The following is a 25016-nucleotide window of genomic DNA, read 5'->3' as shown; positions in this document are numbered from 1 at the left end:
TGTTAGATAGGTAGAACTGCGACGGTCAGCGTCCGCTGGAGTACTTTTCCCGGACAGCCTGCCAGACGCCGGGGTGCCGGCTGTCCAGGAAGTCCATGAGGTGCATCGCGCTGGCCGCCTGCTGCGGCGAGCACCGCCGGCAATCGTTCAGCACCACCTCGGGAATCACCCCTGCAACACAGTGTTCAACATGTAACAAGCGGATACACTCTGCTAGCACCAACACCATCACAATACCAAATGACATTACGAGGATCACAATTAACAGGTGTGCAGCGTACAAAAACACTTTCAAGGGTCCAGCTGTCCGCCCCGGTAGCTGAGTGGTCAGCGTCACAGACTGTCAATCCTAAGGGCCCGGGTTCGATTCCCGGCTGGGTCGGAAATTTTCTCCGCTCAGGACTGGGTGTTGTGTTGTCCTAATCATCACCATTTCATCCCCATCGACACGCAGGTCGCCTAAGTGGCTTCAAATCGAAAGACCTGCACCAGGCGAACGGTCTACCCGACGGGAGGCCCTAGCCACACGACATTTCCATTTCCAAGGGTCCAGCTAATCGTCAACTGGGTCGTTACACTGAGAGCAACCTCCTCTTATGCTGTTGGTTTCATGTCCGCCCCCTTTAATAGGAAGGGAGTGGGTAAGACAACGAAAATTATCAGGAGCATAGGGGGAACACGTATCAGATTTCCACATCCAGTCCTTTGATTTTAATGTACGAGGGTAATCCCAAAAGTAAAGTCTCCTTTTTTTTTATAAGTACACATACCTGTTTATTTCTACGATGGTTTACATCAGTTTACAGCTTGAACATTTAGCTATTTTTCGACATAATCACCATTTCTGTCGATGCATTTTTGTAGACGCTGTGGCAGTTTTTGTATGCCGAAGTCATATCAGCTCACTGCCATGCTGTTCAGAAAATTATGAATCTCTTCTTTTACCTCTTCGTCGGAGCTGAATTGCTGGGATCACAATTAACGCTGACAGGTACTGTGAGACTATGAAAAAACTCAATCGGGCAACTCAGAACCAGAGAAGAGCAATGTTGAGTAAGGGCGTACACATTCTCCATGACAACGCTCGCCCACACATCGCCTGGCAAACCGTTGCTCTCTTGCAACAGTTTCAGTGGAACTCAATCACCCACCCACCCTATAGTCCTGACTTGGCGCCCAGTGACTATCACCTGTTCTATAGGTTAAAAGAGCATTTGGCCGGAAAGCTATTCAGCTCCGACGACGAGGTGGAAGAAGAGGTTCGTAACTTTGTGAACAGCATGGCGGCGAGTTGGTATGACATGGGCATACAAAAACTGCCACAGCGTCTACAAAAATGCATCGACAGAAATAATGATTATGTCAAAAAATAGCTAAGTGTTCAAGCTGTAAACTGATGTAAACCATTGTAGAAATAAACAGGTCTATGCACTTATAAAAAAGTAGGAGATCTTACATTTGGGATTACCCTCATAGATGCATTTCCCAGCCTTAGCAGAGTATGAACAGTTTTAATTGCTGGTATAAGAGAGTGAAGTCTTAACTTAAAGCTTGATTTTGGCTTCAGGCCTGAGTAAGGACACGGCTGGGGCGAGTCCTTGTGAAGTGAGTTTTGTACACGCGGCAACGTCGCTTCGACGGTGGCCCATGCTACCGGGGGAGAGCTTGTCACTCCCTGACAACAGGAGATAGTTACATGTTCCTCCGGTGATGTTAGGCGACTTCCAGGCGTTGAACTAAACGGCGATAGAGGGGTTAGATGTTAAGTTAGGTACGCCACTTTCGATTGTCTGATAATGGATCATTATTAGATGGGCCAACCTGGTGGCACCAGAAGAGACTGGGCTGAATGAATATATCTTCCCAGTAGATGCTCGAACATGTCTTGGGATAGACAGTGGAAAGAGAAGCACTCTTTGTAATTACAACGCAAAGACATTTTCTAAAAGGATCCAAAATCCATGACAAATTGGCGCCAAAGTGGTTTGCGCAAACTCGCACTGTCTCTCTTGTTCCTTTTCTTTCTGTTTCTGTAGAAATCGTTCGTGGAAAATTTCCACCCAGTCTCGTTAGGAGGGGGTGACAAAAAATCGGCTTTTCTCTGTCCCGTTGGCTAAACTCCAAAATTTAATGTAGAGATGGTATGAAATGAAAACAGATTGGCACCTGACGGGCGGATCAATTGTTGTTTGTACGTGATTAGCCAGAAAACTTGCTTAAGGGTTTTCTTATTCAGAGTCTAAGCGGAGCTTACAAGGGAACCTCCCCATCGCACCCCCCTCAGATTTAGTTATAAATTGACACAGTGGATAGGCCTTGAAAAACTGAACACAGATCAATCGAGAAAACAGGAAGAAGTTGTGTGGAACAATGAAAAAATAAGCAAAATATACAAACTGAGTAGTAAAAGTGTAAGATATGCAACATCAAGGGCTATTTAAGCTGAAGAGCGCCGTGGTCCCGTGGTTAGAGTGACAAGCTGCGGAACGAGAGGTCCTTGGTTCGAGTCGTCCTCCGAATAAAAATTTTACTTACTTCATTTTCGCAAAGTTACGATCTGACCGTTCATTCATTGACGTCTCTGTTCACTGTAATAAGTTTAGTGTCTGTGTTTTGCGACCGCACCGCAAAACCGTGCGATTAGTAGACGAAAGGACGTGCCTCTCCAATAGGAACCGAAAACATTTGATCGCAAATTCATAGGTCAACCGATTCCTCCACAGGAAAACACGTCTGAAATATTCTATACGACACTGGTGACGGCATGTGCGTCACATTACAGGAATATGTTGTCGACCCACCTAACTTGCACACTTGGCGAATGGGTAAAAAGATTCTTCTACCTTGCCCGATTTAGGTTTTCTTGTGGATGTGATAATCACTCCCAAAAAAGTGATGAAAACATAAGAGTTTGTCACATAAACGGCAACAAATGAATGCAACAGTTTCACAGTCGCACAGTTTTCCCTGTGCTCTGTCAAAACATACGGTTTTAACGTTTTCAAGTTTTTCCGTGTGTAGACCGTCAAATCCTGCATGTGTCCAAGCAAATCTGAACATGTCCTGGAATTTTGGAGAGCGAAGTTGATCATGTCTGAGTGCATGAACTTTGATAATTGTCTGAAAATAAAAAATTAAAACTTTTCACTCGAGGGAGGATTGAACCAGGGACCTTCCGCTCCATAGTTGCTCACGGTAACCACGAGACCACGGTGCTCCTCAGTGTACACGTACCTTGATGTGGCTTATCTTGCACACGGACTACTCAGTTTGTATATTTTGCTTATTTTTTTCATAGTTCCATACAACTTCTTCCTGTTTTCTCGATTGATCTGTGTTCAGTTTTTCATGGCCTATCCCTGTGCCAACTTATAACTGAATCTGAGGGGGGTGCGATGGGGAGGTTCCCTTGTTAGAAAAGACGTAGCGTGTTTATTCTGGAGGAGGAGGAGGAGATTAGTGTTTAACGTCCCGTCGACAACGAGGTCATTAGAGACGGAGCGCAAGTTCGGGTCAGGGAAAGATGGGGAAGGAAATCGGCCGTGCCCTTTCAAGGGAACCATCCCGGCATTTGCCTGAAACGATTTAGGGAAATCACAGAAAACCTAAATCAGGATGGCCGGAGACGGGATTGAACCGTCGTCCTCCGGAATGCGAGTCCAGTGTGCTAACCACTGTGCCACCTCGCTCCGTGTTTATTCTGGTTTTAGAGTCATATGTACAAGGCTCTTGATCGGTGGACTCTGGAGGAGGCGGACACAGGATGCCGGTTGTTAGCGGCATTGCGACTACTGTCGTTGGAGGAAATCACCTTCCGATGAGCGACAGCACCGACTTGTTGATGTAAGTGAAGCACTGCAGGTTGTGTGTTAAGTTCTATTAGGCATTGTTCATTCTGAGATGTGAGTTTTTCGTCGGATCAATTTCGGTGACCTAATTAGATTCCTGATATTCAGTTCACGAATGGATTATAAATCAGTTACTCATATCCCGCTGCTTATTTTTCAAGAACTGCTCATACGAATACCGAATGGGTGGTTTTGCTACACTTTTGATGGTCGACCAATCTTCTCGTAGCCATATATGATGATCCATGCGATTGTTTGTGGTTCTACCAAATTCTATAAGCCTTGAGCCCCGGTGATGGAGAGGATGCACTTCCATCTCTCTTGTCTCACCAGGTTTCCGTACGATCCACGCAGACGAGAGTTTTATGCGTGGTATTAGAGATCCCCCAAGCAGATTAAAAGCCACTAGTATCGCCGGTGGTCGAAATTCGACGAGTTGCATCAGTGGACCTGATTTGTGATAGCAAATGTCATGAATCTTAAAGTGCCTGATATTTTAGTCGCAGAACTAATTTGTCGTAAATTTTCCGTTGTAGCCACGTGTATTCTTGAAATAATTCTTTGATTTCTCTTTAATTGTTCGATCATCTGAAGTGAGTCCTTGATACAATGTGTTGAAAAATAAATTTTGTGTTAATGGTGACAAATTAACTTTTCCCTTATGACGACAGAATGTGAATGCCGTTCTATGGCGTAAAATCACCTCAGACGCGAAATGATTTGCATTACAAAATGCGCATTGTAAATTCATCAAACCGCAATTACAGTTCTCAAAATTATTTGGAATTATGCTCAGTGCACATTTAAATGTATCTTTCAGAATGTCAGTAGAATTATCGTTATCACATATGCATTAGTCCTATTACTTTCTCTACGCAGGAATTATGTCTCTCTAGCTCTTCGTCTTTCAGTCCGACCCGTTTGTGTTCTTCTTTCAGGCATAGCCTAAAATAAATACAGTTTCTTTATAATAAGGGACGCTGTAGCTACTCAAAATGAAGATACTGAAAATTAGGAACACACTAAATTTTGTGGTGATGGCGGCAGACGAACACAGAGGTAGTTCCGTTTACTCTTAGACCAAAGAAAGTGAAAAAACAACGCTAATAAACAACGTTTGTTGTCCCCGACGGCTTCGTTACGACGTTTAGTTTTCCACTGTTGACAACACCAACGACGTAGCAGTTGCGGTATTGTAGCTGTCCAGTATGCATGTGTTACTGCAAATGAACTATCTGCAACATTTAAACATGAACGTCCCTAGAATGTAACTTCACGAAACGTTGTTACTTTCTTGTGTCATTTCTACAGTAGCACCCGATCGTTACGCGTGGTAGAAGTTGACAGCAATGTCAGAGACAAAGGAAAACTTCTCAACTGTGTCTACTTCCATTTACTTCTCCTAATGTTTATGTACACATGTGATTTTTTTCTGTTGAGCACATGTACGGCAAAGTTCCTTTCGAATTATATAAGTTTCATTGGCTCCTGTAATAATTAATTTTGAAAATCGGTACGTCAATTTTCGATACGCACGTATTAATATTATTATCGTTAAATGAAACAGATGCATTAGCATTATGAATGTCCATAGAGCTATTACTTTCTCTACGCAAAAATTGTGTCTGTCTAGCTCTGCATCTTCAACTCTGGCCCGTTGGCATGCTCATTTCAGGCATGTCCTGAATAAATATGCAGTTTCCACATAAGTCGGAAGTCGTAGTTTTTACTCAAAATGAAGGACTGAAAAATTAGAAACTTGGTAATGGCAGGAAATGAGAACACAGTTACTCTCACAGAAAATCAAGCGAAATAACAACGCCAATGTACAACCTTATTTACAGACTTCGTTACTACAATATGTTATTTTCACTGCTCACATCATCGACGTAACAGTTGTCGCATTGTAACTGCCCAGTATGCATGTATTACTGCAAATGAACCATGTAAATATGAAAGTTCCTATAATGAGATTTCACGAAATGTTGTTGCTTTCGTGTGCCGTTTCTACCACAGAATCTGATCGATGCCCAGGGCAGAGGTTGGTAGCTCTTCAATTTTCCATCTTCAGGTATTAGAGATTTTAATGCGTGATAGGGAATGTAACACGAATGTGAAGGCATCTAGTCCTTTTACCGCTCTTAATGGTCACAAACACACACATACATGTGTTCTTCGTGCACATCCGTGGCAAAATACGTTTCTGATTATATAAGGATATTGGTGTCCTTGCACAATTAATATTAAAAATCAGTACTTCAATTTTCGTGCCCACGTATTAATATTATGACTTAAATATTGTTTTCTTCGCGTGTCAATGCTATCTAAACCGTTCTGTCAATTAAGGCTGTAGAAGAAATATTAATTGATCAGAAGTAATATGAGTTAATCGTTTGCTTTCTATTGATACTATATATCCCCTCCTCTTCACTTAATAGACTTTACTGTATTGCCATTGTATTTATATTTGAATAATGGACCAGTTTCACCCATCGCAATTCTGAACCTGGTAAAATATAAATATACAGGGTGTTTCAAAAATGACCGGTATATTTGAAACGGCAATAAAAACTAAACGAGCAGCGATAGAAATACACCGTTTGTTGCAATATGCTTGGGACAACAGTACATTTTCAGGCGGACAAACTTTCGAAATTACAGTAGTTACAATTTTCAACAACAGATGGCGCTGCAAGTGATGTGAAAGATATAGAAGACAACGCAGTCTGTGGGTGCGCCATTCTGTACGTCGTCTTTCTGCTGTAAGCGTGTGCTGTTCACAACGTGCAAGTGTGCTGTGGACAACATGGTTTATTCCTTAGAACAGAGGATTTTTCTGGTGTTGGAATTCCACCGCCTAGAACACAGTGTTGTTGCAACAAGACGAAGTTTTCAACGGAGGTTTAATGTAACCAAAGGACCGAAAAGCGATACAATAAAGGATGTGTTTGAAAAATTTCAACGGACTGGGAACGTGACGGATGAACGTGCTGGAAAGGTAGGGCGACCGCGTACGGCAACCACAGAGGGCAACGCGCAGCTAGTGCAGCAGGTGATCCAACAGCGGCCTCGGGTTTCCGTTCGCCGTGTTGCAGCTGCGGTCCAAATGACGCCAACGTCCACGTATCGTCTCATGCGCCAGAGTTTACACCTCTATCCATACAAAATTCAAACGCGGCAACCCCTCAGCGCCGCTACCATTGCTGCACGAGAGACATTCGCTAACGATATAGTGCACAGGATTGATGAAGGCGATATGCATGTGGGCAGCATTTGGTTTACTGACGAAGCTTATTTTTACCTGGACGGCTCCGTCAATAAACAGAACTGGCGCATATGGGGAACCGAAAAGCCCCATGTTGCGGTCCCATCGTCCCTGCATCCTCAAAAAGTACTGGTCTGGGCCGCCATTTCTTCCAAAGGAATCATTGGCCCATTTTTCAGATCCGAAACGATTACTGCATCACGCTATCTGGACATTCTTCGAGAATTTGTGGCGGTACAAACTGCCTTAGACGACACTGCGAACACCTCGTGGTTTACGCAAGATGGTGCCCGGCCACATCGCACGGCCGACGTCTTTAATTTCCTGAATGAATATTTCGATGATCGTGTGATTGCTTTGGGCTATCCGAAACATACAGGAGGCGGCGTGGATTGGCCTCCCTATTCGCCAGACATGAACCCCTGTGACTTCTTTCTGTGGGGACACTTGAAAGACCAGGTGTACCGCCAGAATCCAGAAACAATTGAACAGCTGAAGCAGTACATCTCATCTGCATGTGAAGCCATTCCGCCAGACACGTTGTCAAAGGTTTCGGGTAATTTCATTCAGAGACTACGCCATATTATTGCTACGCATGGTGGATATGTGGAAAATATCGTACTATGGAGTTTCCCAGACCGCAGCGCCATCTGTTGTTGACAATTGTAACTACTGTAATTTCGAAAGTTTGTCTGCCTGAAAATGTACTGTTGTCCCAAGCATATTGCAACAAACGGTGTATTTCTATCGCTGCTCGTTTAGTTTTTATTGCCGTTTCAAATATACCGGTCATTTTTGAAACACCCTGTAACTAACACTGTCGCGATAGTTTACTAGTTTGTTTAGTAATATAGTATTCAGATTTGCAGTCCTTGCCCCCACAGTGTTATACATAGCCTACCCTGCGCTGATGACTTATTCAGCAATAACAGGAACGTTACACACCACATGATCAGAAGTATCCGGATACCGCTACGTAATGTGGAATTATGCACTAGACGTCACGAGTATCTGACTCGCCAGTATGAAAGGAGGTGGGGAACATTGTCGGTACAAGAAACAGTAACAGCAGAACGGGTCGTTCAGAAGAGGTCAGTGGCATCGAACGTGGACTATAATCCGTTCAGCATCAGAATAAACCTGATGTAAACATCGCACAATGTGTTCTTCCGCGTTTGCTGGAACCTCATTGGATTTCGGTTTCACGTGGAACTGCAGCCAAGCTGTCTCGAGTACTATCAGCTACGATAATAAGGGTACGTTTTGTGCTGTGCGTTACGCCCACATCGACTTAGCGATAATACGGGACTACAGCTTTACCGGCGCATCTAATTTGGACAGCACTGGGCGGTCAGCTGGTACAGCTACCCTGCAGTGACGTGGCCAGCTGCAGTTCACACGTAAAAGAGACGAGCAATACAGATTCGAATGTCATTTAATTTTTAAGCAGAATGAATAATACACTGCAAATCACCCACAATACGCTCCTTAGACGACTAGACGAAATACTCAACAGCATATCTTTATTAGCTAACGTACTATTGTAATTAAAAGCAAGAACAATGAAAATTCCTGACTTAACCACAGGGAAACTTATGCATAAGCTGTGTGCACCATCAATATTTAATATTTTGTATTTGAAATGGAAACAGGAATTTCGCGTCCAATATGTAATTAGAAACAAGATGATGTGCATTATTCATAAAACCGAACGGTTCTAGGCGCTTCAGTCCGAACTGCGCTGCTGCTATGGTCTCAGGTTCGAATCCTGCGTCGGGAATGGATGTGTGTGATGTCCTTAGGTTAGTTAGGTTTAAGTAGTTCTAAGTCTAGGGGACTGATGCCCTCGATGTAAAGTCCCATAGTGCTTAGAACCATTTGAACCATTATTCATAAAAAATGGTGATGAGTTGTATAATACGAGATGTAGGTATTTCAAGGGGCAACGGCCTTGTCGCAGTGGATACACGGTTCCCCGTCAGATCACCGAAGTTAAGCGCTGTCGGGCGTGGCCGGCACTTGGATGGGTGACCATCTGGGCCGCCATTCGCCGTTGCCGTTTTTCAGGGTGCACTTAGCCTCGTAATGACAACTGAGGAGCTACTCGACCGAATAGTAGCGGCTCCGTAAAGGCCGGGAGAGCGGTGTGCTGACCACACGCCCCTCCTATCCGCATCCTCATCTGAGGGTGACACGGCGGCCGTATGGTACCGAATGGCCTCTCGTGGCCGAAAGATGGCGTGAGTTAGTTACGTATTTCAAATTGAACGAGAAATGATACTGGGGTGATTTGAACCAACAAATGAAAACCGCATTTGGTTCACGTTCTGTCACGCTACCGACTGCGCTACACGTTAAATGGGTGTTTCTTTATCAATTGCATTATATACATTGCTGGGAAAACTTCAAAGCCGAATATCTTCGTAAATTTATGAAAAACATCAAGAACAGCCTATTTCTCGGCATTTTTATTTGTGTTCCAAGCGCGTTTCATTACGGAACAGAAAGCAGCCTCAGCCATTTCCAAACTGCGCAGTAAGAGCGCGACAATCAGAGCACAACCCTGCAGAGGCTGTGACTGTACATGATTTTTGAAATAAAAACTACGTACCTAAAGCATATTAAGGAAAACGTTGATGGCTGTTAATACACTACTGTCCATTAACATTGCTACACCACGAAGGAAGAAGATGCTGTGATATGCAAATGATTAGCTTTTTAAAGCATTCAAACAAGGTTGGCGCCGGTGGCGACACCTTCAACGTGCTGACATGAGTAAAGTTTCAAACCGATTTCTCATACACAAACAGCAGTTGACCGGCGTTGCCTGGTGAAACATTGTTGTAATGCCTCGTGTAAGGAGGAGAAATGCATACCATCACGTTTGAGACTTTGATAAAGGTCGGATTGTAGGATATCGCGATTGCGGTTTATCGTATCGCGACATTGCTGCTCGCGTTGGTCGAGACCCAATGACTGTTAGCAGAATATGGAATCGGTGGGTTCAGGAGGGTAATACGGAACGCCGTGCTGGAGCCCAACGGCCTCGTATCACTAGTAGTCGAGATGACAGGCATCTTATCCGCATCACTGTAACAGATCGTGCAGCCACGTCTCGATCCTTGAGTCAACAGATGGGGACGTATGCAAGGCAACAACCATCTGCACGAACAGTTCGACGACGTTTGCAGCAGCATGGACTATCAGCTCGGACAACATGGCTGCGGTCACCCTTGTCGCTGCATCACAGACAGATGCGCCTGCGATGGTGTACTCAACGACGAACCTGGGTGCACTAATGGCAAAACGTCATTTTTTCGGATGAATCCAGGTTCTGTTTACAGCATTATGATGGTCGCATCCGTGTTTGGCGACTTCGCGGTGAACGCACATTGGAAGCGTGTATTCGTCATGGCCATACTGGCGTATCACCTGGCGTGATGGTATGGGGTGCCATTGGTTACACGTCTCGGTCACCTCTTGTTCGCATTGACGGCACTTTGAACAGTGTACGTTACATTTCAGATGTGTTACGACCCGTGGCTCTACCCTTCATTCGGTCCCTGCGAAACCCTACATTTCAGCAGGATAATGCACGACAGCATGTTGCAGGTCCTGTAAGGGCCTTTCTGGATACAGAAAATGTTCTACTGCTGCCCTGGTCAGCATATCCTCCAGATCTCTCACCAATTGGAAACGTCTGGTCAATGGTGGCCGAGCAACTGGCTCGTCACAATACGCCAGTCACTACTCTTGATGAACTGTGTTATCGTGTTGAAGCTGCATGGGCAGCTGTACCTGTACACGGCATCCAAGCTCCGTTTGACTCAATGCCCACGCGTATCAAGGCCGTTATTACGGCCAGAGGTGGTTATTCTGGGTACTGATTTCTCAGGATCTATGCACCCAAATTGCGTGAAAATGTAGTCACATGTCAGTTCTAGTATAATATATTTGCCCAATGAATATCCGTTTATCATCTGCATTTCTTCTTGGTGTAGCAATTTTAATGACCAGTAGCGTACATTTGAATATCTTAAAGTTTCATTTAATGTAACTTAGTAATAAGATATCTAATACATTAGTATGACCCACTTCCAAGAGCGTAACAACACCAGTGTACGTGTGCTACGGCTTCTGACCAATCATCGCGTTTGTGTTTGTTTACATCAGGTTTATTCCTATTATGAACGGATTATAGTCACCTGTTTATGTCACCTGATGGACAAATCTATGAGCGACATTTCAACCCTTCTAAAGTTGACCAGGGGCCGGCCGGGGTGGCCGAGCGGTTCTGGCGCTACAGTCTGGAACCGCGCGACCGCTGCGGTCGCAGGTTCGAATCCTGCTTCGGGCATGGATGTGTGTGATGTCCTTAGGTTAGTTAGGTTTAAGTAGTTCTAAGTTCTAGGGGACTGATGACCTCCGAAGTTAAGTCCCATAGTGCTCAGAGCCATTTGAACCATTTGAAAGTTGACCAGTTGATTGTTGGTGGTGTGAAAGTGAAGTGGAGACGCGAAGGAACAATCACAGCTATACCAAGAGCAGATGGACCTCAAGTACTGACGGACACGGACCGTCGAGTATTGCGGGAGACGGTTGTAAAGAATCACATGAAATCACCACAAGCAATCACTCGTGAGTTTCAAAGTGCTACCAGCAGTTCAGCTAGGCGAAGTAAGTTAAAAAAAGGTACAATGGTCGTGTACCTCCTGATAAGCCATACATTTCTGCAGTCATTGCTATGTAACGCTTAAGGCGGTGTAAAGAGCGGCACCACAGGACTAAGGAGGACTGGAAACAAATTATTTGGAATGACGTATCATGCTCTACCTTGAGGCAATCCGACGAAAGCGTTTGGATTTGTCGAATGCCTGGAGAGCGTTATCTACCATTATGGCTAGAGCCAGTAGTGGAGTACTGAGGAATTGGTATTATGGAACTGAGGTGTTTTTATGGTTAGTGTGTGGTTCCACTATTGCAGTTGCGAAAACGCTAAATACGGAAGGATATGAACACATTTTTACAGCGTTGCGTGCAGCTTGCAGCAGAGGAACAGTTCTTTACCAGCATGGCAATGGACCGCGTCATTCAGAAGCATCTGTGAGGTAGTGATTTGTGAATAACATTCGTGAAACGGAGAGGCCTGGTCAGAGTCCCGACTTGAATCCATTGTAGCAACTTTAGTATAAGTTAGAACGTCGATTTCACTCCAGACCCCAGCATCCGCATCAACACTTTCTCTGGTTTCCGATCTTGGGGAAGATTGGGCGGCCTTCCCTGCACCGACATTGAGACACATGACAAACTGTCGCCAACAGAGTTCAAGCCGTCATAAAAGGGAAGGATGGGAACATCCTGCATTACTGTCCATATAGTGTACGTCTTTACCCATCAAGTCATCGTGCTGGTTATCGGGGAGGATACATACTGCACTGTGCGGCTGGTCCCGGCGGAGGTTCGAGTCCTCCCTCGGGCATCGTTGTATGTGTTTGTCCTTAGAATAATTTAGGTAAAGTAGTGTGTAGGCTTAGGGCCTGATGACCTTAATAGTTAAATCACATAAGATTTCACACACATTCGAACATTTTTGAACATATACACCAGGTTCATTCACTCCTCTCATCCCGCTTTTGATACTCCATTTTCGGGTGGTACGCGAGAAGAAAGGGTGCCGGAACCTCACCATGTGGGTCGATTTCTCTCATTTTAGCGCAGTGATCATTACGTGAGATGTATCTTGCACATTGTTGGACGTAAGTACTGCAAAGCCAAGAAGAATAGAAAATAACGAAATTTTACTTGTTATGTGTATACAGTATGCTAAAGGGTATCCTAATAAGACAGAGCAATTTAATTTTTGAGTAAAATACCGTGTGGCTATAATTAAATTTTACCTATTTAACGCGTTGTAAAATGGAAACTAATTACCGAGCGAGTACCAAACTTGGTAGAAATAATGTCAAGGACATGGGGAAGGGAAATAACGCAAAATCAATTCAATTGAAACACTGAAACGTCCCCTTAGAAAAATTATACATGACTGTGCTTAAACTGACACAATATTTTTACCGCAACGGAATCTGACTTTCAATAATCCCTACAAAAGAATGGCCCTGACTAACATAAACCTATACCTTTCACAAATCACTTACCTCACGAAAATCTTCGTTACTCAAGCTACTGCAATACAGCGAGCGCCACTACTGCCAGCTAAATAAAAGATTCAAACTACTGAAGGCACTAACTACTGATAGGCATAGTTAGCAAATGAAAGATTTTGACAGAGAACAACCAATGTACTTACCTTAATAGTGTTCAAAAGTCATAATATATATATCACTCCATGATATGCAATATTACAAATTTACTCTTTCTGATGGACAAACGTCCAGATCGTCCGCTCTCAAAATTCCGCCATCTCTCTCCCCACATCCACCACCCAACTGCCCAACACTACAATAGCCAACAACAATGCAAACCAGCCACAGACTGCACACAGCACAGCCAGTGATTTTCATACCGAGCGCTACGTGGCGTTACCAGTATAAAACATAAACAGCCTACTTACAACACTTTTAATGTGCTGCTACGGTACATCATACCATTACATACCGGTACCATTACTGCTACAAAAGGGGTTCAATATGGCGCCCATCAGTGTGCAGAAGAGTCTGAAAGCGCAGGTTCACATTGTACACAGCAGAAGGAAGCATGTCCGTATGTAAGCTGACTACCTCTCTTGATACGCTGGGCTGCAGATCAGCATACGCGCGAATGATCTCCTGGTTAACCTTGTCCTTCAAGTAGCCCCACAATCAGAAATCACAGGGAGTGAGTTCAGGTGATTGTGCCGGCCAAGCATTTGGAAACGATCGACTGATAATTCAATCGTTTCCAAATGCGTTTCGAAGAAGCAGATGAACTTCACGATCGATGTGCGGTGGGGCCCATCTTACATGAAAACTGTTGAGTTCAATTCGTCTCTCTCCTGTAGGGAGGGAATGACATGTTGGCAAAGCATATCGCAGTAGCGCTGGCCAGTCACACAGCACGTCTTTGGCCCCTGGGCGCCAATCTGTTCAAAAAAGAATGCGCCAATAACGAACGTAGTCATGGAGCCACACCATCTGGTGACACGTTCACCATACAGAGGAAATTCATGCACAGTGACTGGAGGTGAAGATCCCCACAATCGGAAGTTCTGTGCTTTCGCCTCACCCATCAGAGAAAAATGAGCTTCGCTTGTTCACAGGACGCTCCAGGGCCAGCCCTCGTCAAAAATCCTTGCGAGAAAATGGAGATCAAAGTCAACAAGTTGTTTCTTTCCTTTCGATTGGCGTATGGAGTGCAGAGATAACGATTGCTTAAATGCCTACGTGCGCGCTATAATTTGTCTAATCCTATCTCCATGGGCTCCGCCCCCTTAGCTGACTTCCATGTGGAGGGCGCGGGTTCGATTCCCAGCGCTGTTGGCGAATTTTCTTTTGTGGGAGGACTGGAACGGGGTGCACACAGTCTCGTGATGCAAACTGAGGAGCTACCTGAACGAGAAGTAGCGACTCCTGGACACGAAAACGCAACGGACAGGAGAGCGTTGTGGTGACCTCACATCGCCGCCCCCTCCCCCCATACCACATCCAATGACGCCATTGGGTTCAAATAGTTCAAATGGCTCTGAGCGCTATGGGACTTAACTCCTGAGGTCATCAGTCCCCTAGAACTTAGAACTACTTAAACCTAAATAACCTAAGGACATCACACACGTCCATGCCCGAGGCAGGATTCGAACCTGCGACCGTAACGGTCGCGCGGTTCCAGACTGTAGCGCCTAGAACCGCTCGGCCATCCCAGCCGGCGACGCCATTGGGAAGGATGACACTGTGGTCGGTCGGTACCGATAGGCCAGCTAGGACCTGTGTACAGAATTCACGTATATTGGTGATCCTTAGATTAGTGATACATAGGAAGTTGTCTCATATTCCTAGATTCCCCATTTAATACTGTTTCTCGAAACATTGCAAGTAGGTTTTTGCGGAATAGTTGGCTTCTGATACCAAGTGCCAGTTTGTTCACGCACCTCAGCATTTGCTGTAACACTCTAACGTGGGTCCAGCAAACCTCTGGCCATTATTGCTGCCTTTCTTTGTATACGTTCAATATCCCCCGTTTACGTCATATATTATGACTAGAAATCTGAGTGACACGCGTGCTTTCTAAGCAATTTCATTCGTACAATCTTTGAATGCTCCCGGTATCCTAGGAATGAATCTAAAGCTGCCTCATCTACGACTGACCCTATGTTATCACTGCATTTCACCCCAGGTACGCTATGTGATCAAAAGTATCCGGACACCCCAAAAAATACTTTTTCATATTAGGTACATTGTGCTGCCACCTACTGCCAAGTACTCCATATCAGTGACCTCAGTAGTCATTAGACATCGTGAGAGAGCAGAATGGGGCTCTCCGCGGGACTCAAGGACTTCGACCGTGGTCAGGTGATTGGGTGTCACTTGTGTCATACGTCTGTAGGCGAGATTTCCACACTCCTAAACATCCCTAGGTCCACTGTTTCCGATGTGATAGTGGTGTGCAAACGTGAAGGGACACGTACAGTACAAAAGCGTTCTGGCCGACCTCGTCTGTTGACTGACAGAGACCGCCGACAGGTGAAGAAGGTAGTAATGTGTAATAGGCAGACATCTATCCAGACCACCACACAGGAATCCCAAACTGCATCAGGATCCACTGCATGTACTATGGCGGTTAGGCGGCAGATGACAAAACTTGGATTTCATGATCGAGCGGCTATTGATAAGCCACACATCGCGACGGTAAATGCCAAACGGCGTCTCGCTTGGTGTAAGAAGCGTAAATATTGGGCGACTGAACAGTGGGAAAACGTTGTGACGAATCACGGTACACAATGTGGCGATCCGATAGTAGGATATGGCGAATGCACGGTGAACGTCATCTGCCAGCGGTGGTATTATGGTGTGGTCGTGGTTTTCATGGAGGGGGCTTGCACTTCTTGTTGTTTTGCGTGGCACCATCACAGCACAGGCCTACATTGATGTTTTAAGCACCTTCTTGCTTCTCACTGTTGAAGAACAATTCGGGGATGGCGATTGCCTCTTTCAACACGATCGAGCACCTGTTTATAATCCACGGCCTGTGGCGGAGTGATTACACGACAATAACATCCCTGTAATGGACTAGCATGCACAGAGTCCTGACCGAATCCTATAGAACCGCTTTGGGATGTTTTGGAACGCCGACTTCGTGCCAGGCTTCACCGATCGAAATCGATACCTCTCCTCAGTGCAGCACACCGTGAAGAATGGGCTGCCATTCCCCAAGAAACCTTCCAGCACCTGATTGAACGTATGCCTGCCAGAGTGGAAGCTGTCATCAAGGTTAACGTTGGGCCTACACCATATTGAATTTCAGCATTACCGATGGAGGGCGCCACGAACTTGTAAGTTAGGTGTCCGGATACTTTTGATCACATAGTGTATTTGTGTGAAATGGCTTGAGCCAAGTGTGACTCTCCGATACTGCTGTAGTTTTTGCGTTCAGTGAAGCAAAACTTTTAAACTCTTTCAGGGAATACTACGTTATAGATAACCCCATAATCAGTAAAAAGTGCGAGATTCCTGAAAATTTTCTACAAGAAAATACTGAAAATTTCGTGCTTCAGTACATGTCAAAATTTGAAAAAAAACTGATCATCGAAATTTTTTGAATTTTCTACTTAAAAATGGCTCAGGGAAGATATGGCAGTTGTGGTTTTCAACAATAAATAAATTTAACAATCAAAAACGACTGAGAAGTCCTCAAAAATTTTATATGCCTGCGAACCCATCTAGGAAAAATTAATCAACTTCCACGAGTCTGAACATTACTAGCAGTATAGTCGACTGCAAAGGCACTCGCACTGTGCAGTCTTCGTAAGTGAGCCAGCAGACGTACCCTGATTTGGCTGTAATGTGCTATGCTCTTAGCAGATGGAAGCAGGCTGAAACAAACTGTTGGCGGAGTATCTTAACCCTAGATTACTAAACTCTTGTAAAATTTACGATTGCAGTTGGTACCAATTCGCGGTTCCCGCCAGTCTGGTATTGTTAGCACAGCGTGTAAAACAGGACACCTTATATTTATTTTCTATGTGACATATCATTGGCAACCTTATAATTGTAGTTAATTAGTGCATAAACTATAAATCATGACGTCCTTTGAGCAAAATATGGAGTAGCAAAATTTACGATGGTTTAGTAATAATTCAACATTGTCCCCCTTTAGTGTTCTAGGGTTAACGGACAGGGTGACAACTTATCAGTTTGCTAGCTGTGAACCATGACAAAACAGCCGGTTAGATTGACACCGTGAACTGTGTGTTCAAAAAAATTTTCCCAGGAAATCCGCCTCGGGAACCACAGGGCACTGGGTCCTTTTGCTTTCCCAGGCCTGTTTCAGCTTCAGCGCATTACATTGCGGGGAAATTTCAGCGCAGCCAAATTTTTGGCAGAAATTCAGAAATTTTCAAAAAAGTGCTTTCTCCGTCCGCTTGTGTTGTCAGTCGTTTTGCATCAAGCTCAGCTGAACATAAAGGAATATCTCTTCTGGCCACTGATGAACGACCTAGGTAAGGCCACGCCCGCTACAGTTTATAATAAAATGTAACAGCAGAAGTGTATACGAGAGTTTGTAGAACATTCTGAACTAAGTGTTTTATAATCAAGGTCAAACGATCAGAAGAAACTGAAAAGTCGACGTACTGATAATATAAAACATCTGAATTGGTTCTCCGCAGAAGCAGTGAGGAGAACAATATGTGGAAAACACTGACGAGAATAACGGGGAGCATGGTAGTATATGTGTTAGACGTCAAGGAATACTGTTCATAGTACTTGAGGGAGACAGAGACGGTAAAAATTGTAGGAGAAGACAGATTATAACATATGCTACAAATCATCGAAGATGTTGGGTGCAGTGGCTAATATCTGAGAAATACTCTGAAGCGGCAAAGAAACTGGTAAAGGCATGCGTATACAGAGATATGTGAACTGGTAGAATACGGCGCTGCGGTCGGCAATGCCTTCATAAGACAAGTGTCTGCGCAGTTGTTAGATCGGTTTCTGCTGCTACAATGGCAGGTTATCAACATTGAGTTTGAACGTGGTGTTATAATCCACACATGAGCGATAGGAGACAGCATCTCCGAGGTAGCGATGAAGGGGGATTTTCCCGTGCGACCATTTCACGACTGTAACGTGAATATCAGGAATCCGGTAAAACATCAGATATCCGACATCGCTACTGCCGGAAAAAGATCCTGCAAGACGGGACCAACGACGACTGAAGAGAATCGTTCAACGTGACAGAAGTGCAACTCTTCCGCAATTTGCTACACATTTCAATGCTGGGCCATCAGCAAGTGTCACCGTGCGAATCATTCAACGAAACATCGTCGATATGGGCTTTCGGAGCCGAAGGTCCACTTGTGTATTCTTGATGACTATACGACACAAAGCTTTACGCCTCGCATGGGCCCATCAACACCGACATTGGACTGTTGATGACTGGAAACACGTTGGGCAGTCAGACGAGACTCGTTACAAATTGTATCGAGCGGATGGTCGTGTACCGGTATGGAGACAACCATGGACCTTGCATATCAGCAATGGACTGTTGAAGCGGGTGGAGGCTCTGTAATGGTGTGGTTCAAATGGCTCTGAGCACTATGGGACTTAACTTCTGAGGTCATCAGTCTCCTAGAACTTAGAACTACTTAAACTTAACTAACGTAAGAACATCATACACATCCATGCCCGAGGCAGGATTCGAACCTGCGACCGTAGCGGTCGCGCGGTTCCAGACTATAGCACCCAGAACCGCTCGGCCACCCCGACCGTCGATTTCCCTAAATCCCTCTAGGCAAATGCCGGGATGGTTCCTTCGAAAGGGCACGGCCGACTTCCTTCCTCGTCCTTCCCTAATCCAATGAGACCGATGACCTCGCTGTCAGGTCTCCTCCCCCAAACAACCCAGCCCACCCAACCCCAACCCATTCACGTCCGTTGTGCATTCCGACGGACTTGGTCAATTTCAGCAGGACAATGCGCCCACACGTCCAGAATTGCTACAGAGTGGCTCAAGGACCACTTTTCCGAGTTTAAACACATCCGCTTGTCACCAAACTCCCCAGACGTGAACATTATTGAGCATATCTGGGATGACTTGCAACGTGCTGTTCAGAAGAGATCTCCACCCCCTCGTACTCTTAATGATTTATGCACAGCCCTGTAGGATTCAGGTGTCAGTTCCCTCCAGCACTATTTCAGACATTAGTCGAATCCATGCCTCTTCGTGTTGCAGCACTTCTGCGTGCTCGCGGGGGCCCTACACGATATTAGATTAGATTAGATTAATATTTGTTCCATAGATCATGAATACGACACTTCGTAATGATGTGGAACGTGTCAGGTTAATAAAAGATGGCTGTACAAGATATTACATTACGCAAAATATTGCATGACACTAATATTTAAGTTGGTTTTTTTCCCCTCCCTTAATTTATATCTAAAAATTCAGCCAATGAGTAGAAGGAGTTGTCATCTAGAAATTCTTTTAATTTATTTTTAAATGTTGGTTGGCTGTCTGTCAGGCTTTTGATGCTGTTTGGTAGGTGACGAAAGACTTTTGTGGCAGCATAATTTAACCCTTTCTGTGCCAAAGTCAGATTTAACCCTGCATAGTGAAGATCATCCTTTCTCCTGGTGTTATAGCTATGCACACTGCTATTACTTTTGAACTGGGTTGGATTATTAACAACAAATTTCATAAGTGAATATATATACTGTGAGGTTACTGTGAGGGTCCCTAGATCCTTAAATAGATATCTGCAGGATGACCGTGGGTGGGCACCAGCAATTATTCTGATTACACGTTTTTGAGCAATGAATACTTTTCTACTCAACGATGAATTACCCCAGAATATGATGCCATGCGAAAGCAGTGAATGAAAGTAGGCATAGTAAGCTAATAAGCTAATTTACTGAGATTCTTATCACTAAAATTTGCAATAACCCTAATAGCATACGTAGCTGAACTCAGACGTTTCAGCAGACCATCAATGTGTTGCTTCCAGTTTAACCTCTCATCAATGGACACACCTAAAAATTTTGAAAATTCTACCTTAGCTACAGACTTCTGTTCAAAGTCTATATTTATTACTGGAGTTGTGCCATTTACTGTACGGAACTGTATATACTGCGTTTTATCAAAATTTAAAGAGAGTCCGTTTGCTGAGAACCACTTAATAATTTTGTGAAAAACATCATTTACAATTACATCACTTAGTTCTTGGTTTTTGGATGTTATTACTATACTTGTACATCAGCAAAAAGAACTAACTTTGCATCTTCATCAATGTGGAATGGTAAGTCATTAATGTATATCAAGAACAGTAAAGGACCTAAGACCGAATCCTGTGGGACCCCGTACCTGATAGCCCCCCAGTTTGAGGAATCAGCTGTTGTTTTAACATTACATGAACCACTTATTTCAACTTTCAACAATCAGGTGAACTAGTTTCTTTGGCTCTTCAGTGTATGTTAGCATGGGAGAGGAATTTGTGGCGGGTGTGTCAAACAAGTCAAAATCTGATGATGCAAAAAAAAAAAAAAAAAAAAAAAAGTGAGAGGCCCGCCCAGCCTATAAAAGTAATGCTTATCATTGTGCCGTATTTCGCAAGTGGCCCAAGGCATGTACGCCTAAGATTGGTGTACGAGCCTGTGAGGCAGAGCAGGCGTACTCACGCTTGAGGTTGCGCCCGAGGGCGTCGCAGGGGGCGTCGCCCAGCACGCACTCGATCTGGCGGCGCACGAAGCCGTCGTCGGAGAGCACCCTGGCCAGGTGGTGGTTGCTGCCCCTGCTGGCGGCGGCCAGCACGTGCGGCGACACCGGCTGCGGGGGCGGCGCGGGTGCCTGGGGGCGGCCGGAGGCGGCTCGCGGACCCAGCGACGCGCACAGCACCAGTACCACCAGCAGCGACCCGGGCAGCGGCATCGTGTGGACTGTGACTCGGGCGCCGGCCGGGGTATCTCTAGAAGGGGCGCTTTCACCCCCCGTCAGGTACGCTTTCCCCGGCCGCATCCTGGTGATAATGCGCTTTCCACCCCAAGGCAAGGGGCGACGCGCTGATGGAAAATACGGCGCTTCTACCGATAAGTACTTTCTACTGCGGCCCGAGCTATTGCAAATCGTCGTTTGACAGTAGTTGTTACGTCAGATGAACCATGTAAGTGCGTAAATGAAAGTCCTTCGTTGAAATTCGCTGCACGGTGCTCCTCGAAATTATCATTTCTTCTGATCAACGACAAGTCGAGGTTTATCTTTTGGCTACTCTCTCAGTTACTGGAATAATATTTTCAGCAGACAAGCCGGTATTGCCATCTGAATTATTTTCTTGAAACTTTTCCACGGAGTTGTCACTGTAGCCGATACGCTTTGGCAACTGAAAATGTACGCAATTCGCGAAGTTTCACTAAAGAACTTTCCCTGTAAATTGTTTTAACGATGACAATGCGTTTTTCAGCTGTACAGCATTTCATTTCCACTGACTGCAATGTCTGCAAATCACAAAAAAAAGGTTCAAGCGAGGACAATATGAAGGCTGCGTACAAGCAGGCTTGTACTTAATTGCGCTGTATTACACTCCTCGGCTCCCAAAATCTGCTGTCTGAAAATTCATACAGCCAATTAACAAGCGCTATACAGAAGTCTTTCACCAAATACGCTGACGGAAATGGAGTGTGTTACACTATGAAATACCAGTCCCTTATTTAGTAAATTTTGTGGAAATGTTATCGGATAACTGGTATGATTAAATTGCTGGCTGAAACCAAATGTTTATACCAATGAAATTCCGATTTCTATTTGGAATTTATATCGCAAGTATAGGCTGGATGCCGGTGGTGGGGTGTCTCTATAGCCATAAATATTATGATAGTAGCTATTGTAGTTAATACTTAACCCGATTGCACGTAATTTCGGTGAAGATAATTGTTAAATGTAGTAAAATGCTTTTATGAGGCCACGATCTCAGGTGCCCGTGTGGCGGAATATTTCAGGAAAAACTTCGAGAAGGTCGCGCGTAATTTTCTTATCATATTATTACACCGAAATGAAAAAATGTTCCCATTACAGCACAAAAGAAGGTTAATATGTCCTGGGCAGAGTTACGGATGTGAAAAAAGGGAACCTGCTTTTCCATTTTTCTGGAAGAATCAAGAACCTTTAAGTCTAAACAGTCTGGACATATTCGCGCTCTTTTACTTACTAGTATTAATAGCCTTGTTTCGTGACATAAAGTATCGCGTCAACTAAAGTAACCTGCCGCGCGGGGTAGCCGCTCGGTCCGTGAGGCTTCCCCCGTTGGAGGTTCGAGTCCTCCCTCAGGCATGGATGTGTGTGTTGTCCATACCGTAAGTAGTGTTAGAGTAAGTAATGTGTAGGCTTAGGGACCTATGACCTCAGCAGTTTGGTCTCATAAGACCTTACCACAAATTTCCAATTTTCCAAGGAAAGTAACATGATACACGTTATCATGTCGTATAACATGACATTTGCCATCAAGTCATCAAACATGGCATTTGTCATGTCGTGCAACGTGACACAACGTATCATTCAAGTTCGATATGAGAGTATAGATTGTTACTATGGCGGGCGAATCTTCTGGATTTCGAGCAGGGGATTAGGGACTTCCGATTATAAATTGCAAGATGCAGTTGTGCCAACATCTTGAAGCTAAGAGAGCTCACTGTTCTGGGGAAGTGGGGTTAACTCGTAAAAACGGGCGAATACGTTAAGATATTTTAATTTAAATGTCTTTGATGCTTCCAGGTAAGTCTGAAAACTAGTTCCCTTCTTTTACACATCTTACTCTGCCTAGAACATATTCCCGCTTTTTATGCTATGATAGGAGCATTTTCATTCTTGTTCTCAACTTTTACTCTACCATAATTTTGCCAACAGACTGTCATAACTTGGCAACAATATAGACTTTTGTTGACTCAGGCGACGATTGATCCCGTAAAGTTTTTTTTTTTTTTCGAACTGTGTTGCTTATGTCGTGGCAACGGATAAAGCTTTAACAAAACAACAGGACGGCCATTAACTACATGTATTTGTCTAACTTCTTACAAACTTTGAACCGGCTCGCACAAATTCGAAACATTGAAATATAGAAGTGGTGAGCGTAAAAAAAAATTTTTAAAAATCACAAAGAACATGTTTTCTGGAAGTAAAATCGAAATCAAGCTAAATTATTGACAGTGATTTTTCAATTGTATCGTAAGAATGCATCTTTTTGTTTATTTGATTCACCTTTAACCGTTACCGCGCATTCAGTTCACTAAAGAACGAACTTCACGTGCTACAACTAGCTTGACTTTTAAACAATCGTATCTCGACAACAGATAAAGATTATTGGATAAAAAAGTTCGTTTTTACTTTATCCATTTATCTGACTTCGGGCAAGTATTATCGATTCGTACAAGTTTGAGGTATGGAAATGGTACGCTTTAGAACCTACCAGAGAAACCTGTTTTTTGCACGTCAAATCCAAACGAAGAAACACTTTTCAAACGGTGGATCGAATCAGTTTCGCTCCAGGTCCGAGTTATTAAGGGTGGCTACTTTTGCACCTAAAATCCGAACGAGAGTGATTGTTTTTACACATAACATCCGAACGGCGCACATACAAATGGTGACATTAGCTGATCATTAATTTCAACCCGATTAAAATCTTTCGCCAAAGTAATTAATCGATTCGCACAATTTTCTGGGCGCCTACTCCGGTTTTTCGTTCAAACCTTGCTTAATATACTGAAATATAGCTCCAGTAAGACAGATTTCGAATGGGTATACAAATGGCCGCTGGTCCGGACTGAACTAAAAATTTTTTACTCCATGTTCCTGGCTCAAATAGGAACGGAGCAACAAGACCCCTCCAAACCGCGATGCGCCCTTTTCATGCATATTTGTTATAGCGCTTCCGCGTATTAAAGATTAGTGGGAGAGTTTGACTTTCAAGTTACAGACTGGCAGACAGGCAATAAAGGCGAATAGTTGGGACAGGGAATCGTATGATATTGTTCTAAAAGCCTAAGAAAATTACCTAAAGCTGTTAATCAGAGAACCGACTCCTGAAAATAATATATTAGATCTCCTGACCACCACCAGGCCCGAACCTTTCGGCTCATCTTATAACAGGGAAAGAGGCCACTATAGCATCATTGAATTTATCGAGAACATAGAGAAATGTAAGATGTTTCTGCTTAATAAGCCTGACAAGCAACATATCTCAGAATACCTGAGCACTCAACATCAAACATTCTTCTCTGTTATAAGCGTGCAGTGTAAATCGACAAAGTTCAAGGGTGTTGTACACTGCGCCTTTGAAACGTATGTGCCGTGCAAGGGTACGACAGATGAGATGGAATCACTGTGATTTGACAGTCGTGTTAGAAAGTTGTCCCGAAAGCATAGAAAGCTTCACTGCAGTTTTGCACGTAGCCAGATTCTTGAATCGCACAAAACCTGAACGAAGCCAAAATTAGTGTATGAAGAGCCTTGCGGAAGCTTTCAACAAATTCGAAAGTAAACTTTTATCTAACGATCTGACAGAAAACCCATCTCATGTTAATTAGTAAACAGATGAAAGCCATTTGTCTATACACCCTGTGACATTAAATGACATCCAAACAGAGGATAACAGAAAGAACACAAAAATAGTAAATTCCTTTTTATAAATTTCGTTTATTGAGAAAGATCGATATGCGGTTCCCCTTTCAATTGTATAATGAACGTCAAAATAACAAGTATCAAAATAAGTG

The 25016-nt window shown here is 44.1% G+C and overlaps 1 protein-coding gene across 1 annotated transcript; it reads right to left on the bottom strand.

Annotated features, from left to right (window-relative positions):
• On the bottom strand, window positions 1-24175 carry LOC126262218 (putative odorant-binding protein A10). Its single transcript, XM_049958655.1, has 2 exons — window positions 20937-24175; window positions 1-171 (listed from the first exon to the last, which is right to left on the bottom strand). Exons 1-2 carry the CDS (start codon window positions 21271-21273, stop codon window positions 26-28), a joined length of 483 nt encoding a protein of 160 aa, XP_049814612.1. The 5' UTR covers window positions 21274-24175; the 3' UTR covers window positions 1-25.
• Between the last annotated feature and the right edge of the window lie 841 nt (window positions 24176-25016).

This window comes from Schistocerca nitens, chromosome 6, assembly GCF_023898315.1.
Source record: "Schistocerca nitens isolate TAMUIC-IGC-003100 chromosome 6, iqSchNite1.1, whole genome shotgun sequence".
In the NCBI taxonomy this organism is placed as follows: domain Eukaryota; kingdom Metazoa; phylum Arthropoda; class Insecta; order Orthoptera; family Acrididae; genus Schistocerca; species Schistocerca nitens.
This window is presented reverse-complemented; position numbering and strand designations above follow the sequence as displayed.

What these genes read in the sequence shown, in the direction of transcription:
- LOC126262218 (XM_049958655.1), bottom strand. Translation starts at nt 21,273, where the DNA reads ATGCGGCCGGGGAAAGCGTACCTGACGGGGGGTGAAAGCGCCCCTTCT. An exon ending in CCTCGGGCGCAACCTCAAGC is followed by an intron (nt 172 to 20,936) that starts GTGAGTACGCCT and finishes ACTGTGTTGCAG; the next exon opens with GGGTGATTCCCGAGGTGGTG.